Source organism: Grampus griseus (genome assembly GCF_964374135.1).
Source record: "Grampus griseus genome assembly, chromosome: 6".
Classification (NCBI taxonomy): Eukaryota; Metazoa; Chordata; class Mammalia; order Artiodactyla; family Delphinidae; genus Grampus; species Grampus griseus.
The window spans coordinates 24084515-24097370 of NC_139000.1; the positions used below are offsets into that span (position 1 = coordinate 24084515).

General features: G+C 37.7%; 1 protein-coding gene across 2 annotated transcripts in view; it reads left to right on the top strand.

The window, feature by feature from the left end:
* CTNNAL1 (catenin alpha like 1) overlaps window positions 1-12856 on the top strand; it is a 58053-nt gene that overhangs the window by 33324 nt on the left and 11873 nt on the right. For both annotated transcript variants that reach the window (XM_082657357.1, XM_082657358.1), the window contains exons 8-11: window positions 1667-1753; window positions 4853-5011; window positions 6817-6909; window positions 10097-10247. In XM_082657357.1, coding sequence (XP_082513483.1) covers window positions 1667-1753; window positions 4853-5011; window positions 6817-6909; window positions 10097-10247 — 490 coding nt within the window. The remainder of the gene's footprint in view (window positions 1-1666; window positions 1754-4852; window positions 5012-6816; window positions 6910-10096; window positions 10248-12856) is intronic.

The window sequence follows — 12856 nt, forward strand, 5'->3', positions numbered from 1 at the left end:
AGTATTTAACATGGTTTACAACATACAGCATGGATAGAACAAATCTGGAAATCATGGACAAAAGCTTAGTCAGTAAAGATGAAGAAGGGTGAATGTGCCTGAGAGGGTCCAGCAGTCTGCTTCCTTGTGAAGAGATTGATTTATGAATGTAGTATAAATCACAGATTTCCCTCATATTTTCTTGGCATCACAATATTGCAAATGCTCATATTAACAGGAAAACTTAACTATGGTAGAATGGTGTCAGGGATAAAAGCAGTATTTTGTGTTTAGTTTGAATTGTCTATGTGATATCTAATCTGAAGTGTAGATTGCTTCAGAATTAAATTTTAAGCCCAACGTGCAATATAAAGAGTTTCTGTGAGGAAGCGCTGTCTGTGTTGGGCATCCAGTTCTATCAATACTTAAATTTGCAGTTAGCACCTTTCACATGTTTCACAAGCACTTGGATCTCTGATTCTGCATGTCAGATGTATTGTTCATTCATTCACTTTTTCAGCAGTTGTCACTGAGTACCTTTTATATGCCGGGCACCGAAAATCTAAAGATGAATAAGATAAAATCTTTGCCTGCAAGAATTTTGCAATGTAGAAAAATGTGGGAAGGTGTGAAACGAGTACAAAAAACTTTGTAACTGTCCCAAGAGAAAGTACAGATCATGTGTTGAGAGGGTTTAAAGGAGGTTGAATTTGTATTTATCTAGAGGAATCAAGAAGCTTCATGAAGAGATTGACATTTAACTGATTTATTCATTCAAAGAGTTGAATACCTGCTACCTTCCATTTGCTGTGCCAGGTATTGTGCATTCAGTGGTGAGCAGAATAAATGTGATCCCAGCCTTCACAGAGCTTACCAAGGCCTAGTGAGGAAAATAGGCTTTAAATAACAACAACAACAAAAATCAAAAGTACATATGTAATTGCAAACTAGGATGATTACTTAGAGAAAAGGTTAGGGTAAGAAGAGGGTCTAATCTAAATTGTGTGATCTAAGAAGGCCTCTCTGAGAAAGAAACATTTATGTAAGGACTTGAAGATGAATAGGGTTTTAATTTTTATCTAGGTTAAGAATGAAGAGATGAGAATTCCAGGCAGAAGGTAAAACAGATTAGTTTTAGACATGATAAATTTATTAAAGAAAATTAGATTTAAAAAATTCACCTGTTTAGAGTAGAAAAATGTAACTAAATAAAAATTCTCTTTTCCACTCTAACCATAAACAGATGAATTTAAAAAATCTACTTTTTTTTTTAACTAAACAAATTGAGTTTATTAATTAATTTATTTTTGCTGTGTTGTGTCTTCGTTTCTGTGCGAGGGCTTTCTTTAGCTGTGGCAAGCAGGGGCCACTCTTCATCACGGTGTGCAGGCCTCTCACTATCGTGGCCTCTCTTGTTGCGGAGCACAGGCTCCAGACGCGCAGGCTCAGTAGTTGTGGCTCACAGGCCTAGTTGCTCTGCGGCATGTGGAATCCTCCCAGACCGGGGCTCGAACCCGTGTCCCCTGCATTAGTAGGCAGATTCTCAACCACTGCGCCACCAGGGAAGCCCTACTTTTCTTATAGTTCACAGATGATATTAAAAATTTATTATGTTTGTAGTTTGAGTAAAATTGGAATTACAAGATGAAAAAGACAACTCTTCACATGTACTTTTAAAACTTTTTAGCAAAGAAAGAAAACAAAGAGCATCGATGAAGAACTGGAACTCACTATATTGAAAATCAGTCACAGCCTCAATGAACTTAAGAAAGAAGTAAGTACAGTTTGAAATCTAGCCTCTTTTAATTCTTTGCAAGTTGTCGTGTTGTATGGTATATATAAAATGCCTTAGCATTAGTATGTTCCTGTGCCCAGAAAATGTTTGTAAAGTTTTCCTTTGACCTAGTTATTTTGAAGCCACTGTTTTATTAGTGCCATCATTCTCAAAGCTTGTACACAAATGTTTATAACAGCCCGAAACTGGAAACAATCTAAATTTCCAGGGAATTCCCTGGTGGTCCAGTGGTTAGGACTTCACACTTTCACTGCCAAGAGCGTGGGTTCAATCCCTGGTTGGGGAACTGAGATCCTGCAAGTGGTACGGTATGGTCAAATAAATAAATAAATAAATATCCATCAACAGGGGAATCAATAAATGAATTTTGGTATAACTATATCAAATGCTATTCAGCAATAAAAAAGAACACTATCGATACGGGCAATAACATGGATGAATTGCTTAAACGTTACACTGAGTGAAAGAAGTCAGACACAAAAGTGTGTGTGTGTAATTCTATTTAGAAAAAAATTCTTAAAAAGGCCAAACTGATTTATAGTGACAGAAACCAGGTCAGTGACTGCTGGGGTCAAAAGGGGGGATACTTACTACAAGGGGGCATGGGAGAACTTTTTGTGCTAATGGAAGTGTCGTAAATATTGATTATGGTGGTAGTTAACTTGGGTGTAAATGTTTGTCAAAACTCATCGAACTGTACCCTTGGTACATTTTGTTGTATATAAATTATACCTTAATAAAGTTGGTATTTTAAAATGTTCTTTTGGCTGTGAAGATTTCCCTGTTCCCTGGATGAAAACTTTATCATCTAATGACTTATTTGGTCACTCTTAGGTAATTGAAAGTCACTTTAAGTCAGGGCTTTGTGAACTACAGCCAGGCTGTTTTTATAAATAAAGTTTTTTGGGGGGACACAGTTCTGCCCATTTGAGTTGGGTACTTGTGACTATGTGGCCTGAAAATCCCAAAATATTTACTCTCTGGCCCTCTACAGAAAATGTTCACCAATCCCTGCTTTAGGTCGTAAAACACAAACTCAGTTCAAAAATGAGAATGTTCATTCCAATATATTAATCAGTATTTTTTTTTTTTTTTTTTTTTTTTTGTGGTACGCGGGCCTCTCACTGTTGTGGCCTCTCCTGTTGCGGAGCACAGGCTCTGGATGCACAGGCTCCGGATGCACAGGCTCCGGACGCACAGGCTCAGTGGCCATAGCTCATGGGCCCAGCTGCTCCGCGGCATGTGGGATCTTCCCGGACCGGGGCACGAACCCATGTCCCCTGCATCAGCAGGCGGACTCTCAACCACTGCGTCACCAGGGAAGCCCTATTAGTCAGTATTTTGATTCATTCAATTGTAGGGCTTTGCTCCTGTTCCCCACTCCTCTAGCCCGCCTAGGGCTTTTGGGGGAAGTGTGGTCTCTTGTCGCTCTTTCAGGCCCTCCATCTCCTATTATCTAGCTTCTGTTCCAGATCTTTGCCAGGTTGTGGCACAGGGAAAGAAGAGAGGAAGTGGGGAGTTCTTAGTGCCCGGTGCCCTTATGAGATGCACTGGGCTCGAAGATGTTTAAAGCTGACTTTCTCTGTCGTGAATACTTGAGTGCTCTTCACAGGCTTTCCTGGTGCCTCCCCGACCAGCCCCTTACTTTGTAACTTCTGTGCCACTTTGCTCCCTCCATTTTGGGGTGTGCCTGGGAGGGGACTCACAGCAAGCACCAGAAAGACCCTCCTCACAAAAACCTTTCTTCTCTCTTATCTCTAATTTCTTTGTTCTTTTATATTTTTTAAGAGAGTCAAGGGCTCAAGAGAATGAATTGGTTTGGGAGAGTTTCATATATAAATTATCTGGTGATGTTTCATTGACCTCTGTTGAAACCTTCATTTTAACATCCTATTAAACATTAGAAGGATATGGTCTTCTCTGGTTTAAAAAAAGCCTACTCATTTTTTCCAGCCTATTCAATTTAAACTAAACTATTGTTAAGACTGTGACTATCAGTTGAACATAAAATCTTTTGGTGATAGCCTGAGTGGCTTTCCATAAGCTTCATTTTCCTTACCTCTGAAGTGGGTATAATAACATCAACCTAGAAGAATTTTTATAAGGATTAAGGGAGATAATGTCTGTAAAGCTACTTACAGTACCTTGCACAGAGCAGGAATTTCATGTTTATTCACCCTTCTTGCCTTGGAGTTTGTAAGTAGTCTCCAGAACCATTTGTAAGATTTACGGGACCTTGAACAAGTCACTCAGTCTCTAGGGACCTGTTTCATAGTTTGTAAAATAAAAGACTGGCATTAGCTATTTTCTATGACCCTGATGGTTAAACAAAATCTTTTGAATTCTTATGTGCATTTAATTTCCAAAGGAAAATGCATTTTAATGTCTTTGTTTCTGACTGTAATTATTCTCACTTGATTTGGTGAATGTGGACTACCCTATTGTTAATTTTGTACAAAGTCCTGCAATTTGAATGGACATTGGATTACTTCCAGGAAAAAAAGAATCACTTCATTCAAATAGGCTTAATTAAAAATCAGATTTTCCTTAGGACAATGTTATTAAAAATGATCTCTTTCTGGTGAACCCCAAAATAACCTGTCATAACATTTTTTTAAAAAGGCAGGATAAGGAGAAGAAAAGATTTTGGAGTTAAATAGTATGCAAAGATGTTCAGTGAGAGTGAGCAATACTTAAAATCCATTCCACCTAAAGTTAAATAAAACCTTGAGGTTTTCATTATCCTTTTATCCATCATTTCTCCTGTGACCCAAGAGTTAGACAGAAAAGCTGTGGATAGCAATATAAACTGAGCCTCCGAGGGAAGGGGTTGTGTCCTACTTGTCATGTATGTCCAGCCTTTAGTTCAGTTCCTGTGATAATGTAGGTATTTAATAAAATTTGTTGAATATATATTTTATATATACATATATATATATATACACCCTTCAGCAGATCAAGTGGGACTGATATGAGGTTGCTACTCTTTAGTTTTTAAAGTACTCATGAGGTTTTTGGTCACAAAACCTTATTGTTTGTTGTCTTTTTTTCATTACCCTTCACTCCCCACATCTGCAGCTTCATAGTACAGCAGTTCAGCTGGCAGCAGATCTGGTAAAATACCACGCTGATCATGTGGTTCTCAAAGCATTAAAACTTACTGGAGTAGAAGGAAATTTAGAAGGTTTGGCTGAATATGCCTGCAAACTCTCTGAACAGAAAGAGCGGCTTGTTGAGGTGAGCAATAGGTTGCTTGTTAAACTGTAGTTTAATGAAAGCTGTACTATCATCAGGTAATATTAACACAAATACAGTTTTTGGTTTACTCATAAGAGGGTTTTCTCTCTTGCCTTTGGAATTTTAAAAATACCATGTTTATCTGTTCTTAAAACAATTTGTCCTCTAAAACAAAACAATAAAAAATGCTAGAACCCACAAATGCCCTTCTTAACCTCCTTCCTTATTCCATCAAAGAGATTAGATCTTGGAGTAGAGCAGTGGAGGTACATCGTATGACCCTGTTTGTATTTGAATCTTTTGAGTCTCAGCAGGAAAGAGATGGCACGTTCAAATTAGGTTAATCTTAAGAGGGTTTAACAAAGGAGCCATTTACAATTGCATGGATAGGATGTGGGGAAACCATGAGAGTACAGGAATTGGGGTTAGTGACAGCAGAGCTGGTACTACTCCTACAACCAAATTAACGGGGGGAGTGAGTGGTTTCTGGAAACTGGAAGGGCACAGAGTCCTTCAGAGAGCCTTGAGTAGTTGTGGTTTCAGGACTAGACACAGAGACAGCCCACGGCAGCCTGCAGGGAAAGAGCATGAGAATAAAGGCCCTTACCCTCCAAATCCCTGCTGCTGTATTGCTGGGGCTTCCCATTGGCCAAACAGCTGTAGACCACATAGGTCAGTCTCCCAAGAAGGAAAAAGAGTGGATATGGAGGGACAAAGAGAAGACATTCAGCACAGTATTCCTTCTTGGAATCTCTCCTGTTCTGCCCAAATCTTTGTTATGTGTTACTGATGCATAACCTGCCCCTTTTGTTATAATTCCAATTATTGATTGATATTGTAAGCCTTCTACCTATTGAGAATGTCAGACATCTGCTAGTAAAGAAATGTATACTTAACCCATGTGCACGTGAAGAATATATCCCCTTGTATATATGAGGTACGTCCCAGCCAACATGTATATTAATGCACAGATATGAACCATCTAGCTGTGTTCATATTATCTAATGTCCCATGCTCACTGAATCTCACATACTAATGGTTAGAAGGAACTTTTAGACTAAGCTTAGCTTCCTCTCCTTTATTTGTTTACATCTGAAAACTACTAGGGAGCATTCTTAAAATGACTGTGGATACATCTCCTTTTAAAAATAGATCTGATGCTGTTTTGTTTATAAATCAAGTATTATGACTGCAGGCAAACTTGCTAATTATAGGAATCCTGCAGCAAATCTTTTTAAAAAGTGAAAAAAAATTCTTTTCCCTAATTTTCTGTTTTAAGCCTCAAGAAATTATTGAAAAATTATTTTCAAAAATTTTCACTGATACAGGCTCTTTACTCATTATATCAGTCTTGCCTAATCCAGTGTTATCTCCAGTAAAAGGTGTGTTAATTGAAAGGGAGAAGTGTTATTTGTTGGCAGAAAGAATGTGTAGCTTGTGGTAACTGACATAGTTTAGCTGAGAGACCTTGGATAAGTGCTTCTCTGAGCCACGTTTCCTCATACGTGAAATATGTGGGCACTGCAAGGTCCTTTCAGGATTCCTCTTGATTCTAATATTCTGTGACCACCTTGCCATGATCAGATAGGAAGTAGAAACAGTAGGGTATATGCTAATAAACCCGTATTTGTTCCTGCTTTGCTCCTAGAGAATCCGTTGGTAACCAATGCAATATTATAATAAGCTTATTAATGTACAAATTTATTTTTATAGGTTTTAATGTTTTATTTTCTTTGTTAATTATAAAATGATGCTATGTATTGTGAAGAATGAAAATGTTGAACTGTAGAAATGGTTTTTTGTAGACCTGTCGATTGTTGAGACATGTGTCTGGGACAGAACCTCTTGAAATAACCTGTATACATGCAGAGGAGACATTTCAGGTGACTGGCCAGCAGGTATGATCAACAGCAGATCGTTCCTTCCATATTATGTTTTATCTGAGTGTCATAACAAATTGTGCACAAGGAAGACACAAATGGTTTTGCATAACTACGGGCCAAATCTACTGAGCGAAATGAAGGTAATGGAATTTTTGTTGGTAGTGTGCCAGAACATTCCATTGGATTATCTGGTCATCTGACAAATTAGAGATTGGCCCATTTAATTGATGCCCTAGTTTATATCTATTTAATTGAAGCCGTTTACAATACAGGTCGTTATAACATGTTTGAAAACTAAGTTATCATTATGTGATAAGCCATAAAAATACTCACATGTTTTGACCCAATAATTCCTAAGGACATAAGGAGATTAAAAGAAAAATAAAAATAATACTTGTTACATTACTTATAATAAGATTCAGTTGGAAGCAAAGTAACAATCTTAAGTTAGGTAAATAATATAGTATGATGTTATAGTAATAATTTTGATAACTAGAATTAACAACATCAAAAAATGTTTCATTAAAATGTTAGGTGACAAAAGCAGGATACAGATTTGTTTATATGCTATAATTGCTACTATATAAAATGTACATATATAAGAAAATGACTATAAGAATGTGCAGAAATGAAAGTTCTGCTTGTTAGGGAGAATTGTGAGTTATTTTTTCTGAATTCTCTATAATATTACTTCGTTTTTATAATTTTCAAAAGCATTTTAACAATTGATATCGTATTTAATACTGTCTGTCAAATTAAGGGAAAAAGGGAGGGACAGAAGTTCCTTTCCCTTTTAGGTCTAAGCTCTGAAATACAATTTACCAGGTGTATTTGTTTCATTCATCATGGCAGCCAAAAGGACTTACTCCTTATTGCATTATTGGATGGTAGATGTCGAGCTCCTGGATTTATAGTTGAGAACAGCAAAAGCAACTTAGAGACAAAGGTGGTGTGTGCCCTCTAGCAGACCCAAGCTGGATGCTGGAAGGATGTTTATACTCCCCGTGGAGAACAGTATCAAAAGCTTCTCACGGAAGCAGGAACTATCTGAGTGACCCTCAGCAGTGACCATCGGCTGAGCATTTTATTATAACCAGAGGATCTCTGTTTATTGGGAGAAACCAAGGCTTCAATATTTACTTGTCCATTTGGGAGTCATACTACTTGCCTTGGCCATAAATGTATTTCAGTAGAGCTAAAGTTTGACTCTCCTGCCATATACAATCAGCTCTTGCTATCCTCAGGCCCTGCTTGCTATATCCTCAGGCCCTACTTGCTATTTGGTTGTAATTCTCTGCTTACTGTTTTCATTGCAGCAGGGATATTAGGAAAAGTATATTTTCTTTTCAAGGATGGTGATAGATAGAGCCTGCTGTCAATTTCTGTAACTTGAGAAGCTTTTTCTATTCCCATAGCTTCAGCTTTTATTCCTCGTCTTGACTATCTGTCTCACAAAGGGATAATTTAAGAAAACAGAGCATGCCTCTAGGAGAATTTATATTACTTCTGGATACCTCTGCTTTAGCAATGTCATTTTTATATTTCCTTTACAATGTTACAGCATATCCAGGGCACAGTGGAACAGTTTCCACACTGTACAGTGGCTCCTGGTTGAGAAGGCGACACTGCTGCATCTAGCTTGTAGTCCATGGCGAGCCATTTGCCCACCTTCCCTGAAGGTGGGGAACCTTGTTCTACTCTGAAAGCTGCCACCTGCTTGTCAAGCCTGTGCCTGTGGGACTGTGCCCACCCAGGAGGAGCGCCTAGATCTAATTCTCTCGAAGGCAGCCTGACTCTGACCATAGCAGTTTCTTTTCTTTATTTTTAAATTGAAGTATAGTTGATTTACAATGTTGTGTTAGTTTTCTAGTGTACAGCAAAGTGATTCCGTTTATATATATATATATATATATATATTTAGTTAGTTAGTTTTTCTTTCTCGTATTCTTTTCCATTACATATCAGTTTCTGAAACCTCTTCAGTGACTTCCTATCTCACTCAGAGTAAAGTCCATCTTTACTGTGCGTGTTTCTCCATCACGTGACCATTGGTGACCTTCCTTTTTTTTGATGCCAGTCCAGTCACACTGACCTACTGGCTGTTGTTAAAATGTATCAGAAATGTTCCCGCCTTATTCCTAAACGACTTTCCCTAGGTTTCCCTGTGACTCCCTCACCTTCTTCAGTTCTTTGCTTACATGCCACCTTTGCAAGTGACCACCTAACTTAAAATACTGTGACTACCTAACACCCTCCATCCTCCTTACTCTTTGTTTTTGTACATATCGTTCATCATCTAAGATATTTCATAATTTACTTACATGTTTTTAATTACCTGTCTCCCCACATTATAATATGAGCCCCATGAAGAGAGGAACATTTATTTGTTTCGAATGAAACAACTGTTTCCCCAGCACCTGGAACGTGGGTACAGTGCTGGGCATACAGCAGGTGAATGAAGAGTCATATATTAGTTACTTGGTACCTTTGAGTCTCAGTTTCTCCAGCTGTAAAATGGGAACACTGCTTATTGAGAAGGATAGTATTTTGTTTGTGTTTTTGAGGATTAATACTAATGTATATCAAGCACCTATCACAGTACCTCAAGGATATATCTACCATGTCCTCATAGGTGTATGCGTATGTTACTACTACTACCACTACTACCACCACCACTACCACTACCAGTACTAATACCGATTCTGCTACCTCTACAACTACTACCGCTACTACTACGAGTACCAGTACTAATACCAATACTGCTACTACCATCACTGCTACTATCATCACTATGACTACTGCTACCACCACTACTGCCACCATTACTACCACTGTTACTAATACTACCACTACTACACCATCTCTTCTTCTGCAGTATACGGTACACTCTTTGTAGTCAGAGTATAACTCTGAATTATGCTATGGAAATAACTTTGTTGACACAGAACTTTCCTTGAATAAAGATAATTGCTCCCTGAATAAAGGCTTATATATAATAATGCCTACTATTTATCTATAGATAAGATTATAAGAAACAGTAAGTTTTGTATGTCCGTACTGCCCAACATTGGGCTTATGTGTGGAAATTGCTTTGTAGTTGTGTTATTGAGTGATATGAACAGTACAGGCTTAAGTTTGATTTCCAGTATGATTCTGAGAGGTAAGATTTTGAAACTCACACCTGTGTATATTGTTTCTTTAGATAATTTCTGCTGCTGAAACTTTGACATTGCATCCATCTAGTAAAATTGCTAAAGAAAATCTAGATGTATTCTGTGAAGCCTGGGAATCCCAAATTAGTGACATGTTAACACTGCTGAGAGAAATCAATGATGTGTTTGAAGGAAGACGAGGTGAGAAACTGTCTATATATTGAAATATGTTAGTATTTTAATGTAACTATTAGTTTTTTAATGTCAAACCTCAGATGCAAAATGAATAACTTGTTATAACCCAACTGGGTTTTTTTTTTTTTTTTTCCAACTGGGTTATTTTTATAGTAAAGTATCTCCCACAAAAAATTATAAAAATATTATTTGTCCTTCATTTTAGTATCAAAGCAATAAAATTTGTTGTACAACAGTATAGTAGATTCCTTTGAATTAATATTAACAATCTAGTTTTCTTATTGAAATTGTCATTTTTATATTTCTTATAAATTGTTTTTTAGTTTTAGTACAAATGCTCTTCTGTAATACAATAATTCTCTGATGTAATTCTACTAACTTCATAATGAAATGAATGTAGTTATTTGATTTTCAAATTGCTTTCCTTCCACTTGGATGGAATCTCTTTCCTTGATGACTACGTAATCTTGGAATATTTCCTTTGGTGGGTAAGTTCATTGGTATTTCTACAACATGTAGAATAGCACCATACAGTGTACAGAAGGCATAATTTTTACTCTTTATTTTAACATCAACTTGGAGTTTTGTTTATTTCCCATTGTACTGTGTATCCAGTTATCTATGTTCATGTGTTTTTATGTATTTCCTTTCTAATGGCTTCTGTTAGTGTCAAGCATGTTTGTTTTTTAAATTAAGATGTCATTTAAAGCCATAATAACATCAAATTACATATTTATTTTTACTGATTATGAACATCTAAACATTTCATTTTTAAAAAAACACCCATTTAGGGTAATTGCTGATTTGCTTAAAAATCAGGGAATGGTAGACTTTGTAGATATTACGTAATTTGTAATGTGTAATAAATGCTTACCATGCTTCTGCATTTAAAGATTTCTGTGATAGCTAGTCTGAATGGCATATCATTTTGATGCTTTGATAAAGTACTTACAGCTGCATGTTTTTTTATTTTATAAATTTATTTATTTACTTTTGGCTGTGTTGGGTCTTCGTTGCTGTGCGCGGGTTTTCTCTAGTTGCGGCTAGCGGGGGCCACTCTTCATTGCGGTGCGCGGGCTTCTCATTGCCGTGGCTTCTCTTGTTGCGGAGCACGGGCTCTAGGTGTGCACGCTTCAGTAGTTGTGGCACAGGCTCAGTGGTTGTGGCTCGTGGGCTTTAGAGTGCCGGCTCAGTAGTTGTGGCACACAGGCTTAGTTGCTCTGCGGCATGTGGGATCTTCCCGAACCAGGGATCAAACCCATCTCCCCTGCATTGGCAGGTGGATTCTTAACCACTGCACCACCAGGGAAGCCCCGCTGCATGGGTTTTTATGTGAGGCAAGTTTTATATATTAAAAGGTAAATTGATGTAATTGATCCATATTTAAAGAAGAATGATCACTTTGCCATAAGACTTGTTTAAGAAATGAAGAGAAGAAGCTTCCTGGTCTTTCTGAGCGCTACACTAGCGTCCCCTACAGATAGACCAGAATTGAAACAGGAAAATCCTATACTTATTTTTGGCCTGTGTGGTCACTGTGGTTTCTTTTACTTTCAAACTGGATATTATGTAAATGATCTCTTCTTTAGGTTTGAGTAACCTGTCCCCCACAAATCAGGGTTATCTTAACTTCCTAAGTGCTGAACAGAAGTTCCTCTTTAGGTGGGACACTGCTGCCTTTGATCAATGGGACACCCATTGTTTAACTGGTAGTATCTTGCTGTTCAGAGGCATTCTTACTTATGTGGGGTTAATTGAGATAGAGTTGCTTAATTTCTTTTATTGCTTTTTTTTTTTTCCTGACTGTTATCATGAAGCTCATAAGAATAGCTTTTCCGCCAAGAAGCCCAACTCTGAGTCAGCCACCGTTGACTGAACTGAGTCCAGTGGCACAGTGCTGCTCTTCCTGTTCTGTATGGTTATTAGGACGGGGCTGCCTGTTTCCTCGCACCTGCCCACTGCAAAGGACAGAGTGTATTCTTCAGATTCTGGTTTCTCTTTGCTACTGGTATAACTCATATTATAACTATTACTGGAAAACCTTTGCTCTGTTTTAGCCACTTTAGTTCTGCTCTGCATATCTTGACTCTCCTGACTAGGAAACTTAGATACGTTTGCAAGTATCAGTTAGCCAAACAATTAAGTAGCAAACAACATGCTAAGCAATGAAAAAGCCTATAGTGTTCGCATATTTGAAGTCCGTCTGAGAGCTAGGTTATTGTCCCCTTACCCGGAGACCCTTCGATTTCATAATAGGGCCTCCTGGGATTGTTTAAAGAACTCAAAAATCAATATTTGTCTTCCTCCCTTTCTGCCTTCATCCAGTTCTGCCTTCAGGGAGGCCATGGCCTTTGTATTAGAAGGGACCTAGATCAAAAAGACTCCACCTTTCCTTAGTGACAAGTATGTATCAACATTTAGAACTTGAGATTATCTTAAACAAATAAACGTCAAAAAGAAGCTTTCTCTCATAGCCTGCAGATTCTATCCCTTATTTAAGGAAGCTGAATTTCCTTTGTTATATTTGAACCATCTTGAAGTTAATCGGACTAAGCTTCAGTTTATAGGGATGTACCAGGTTCCATAGCTCTGCACCTACTTTATTGCTTGGCAGA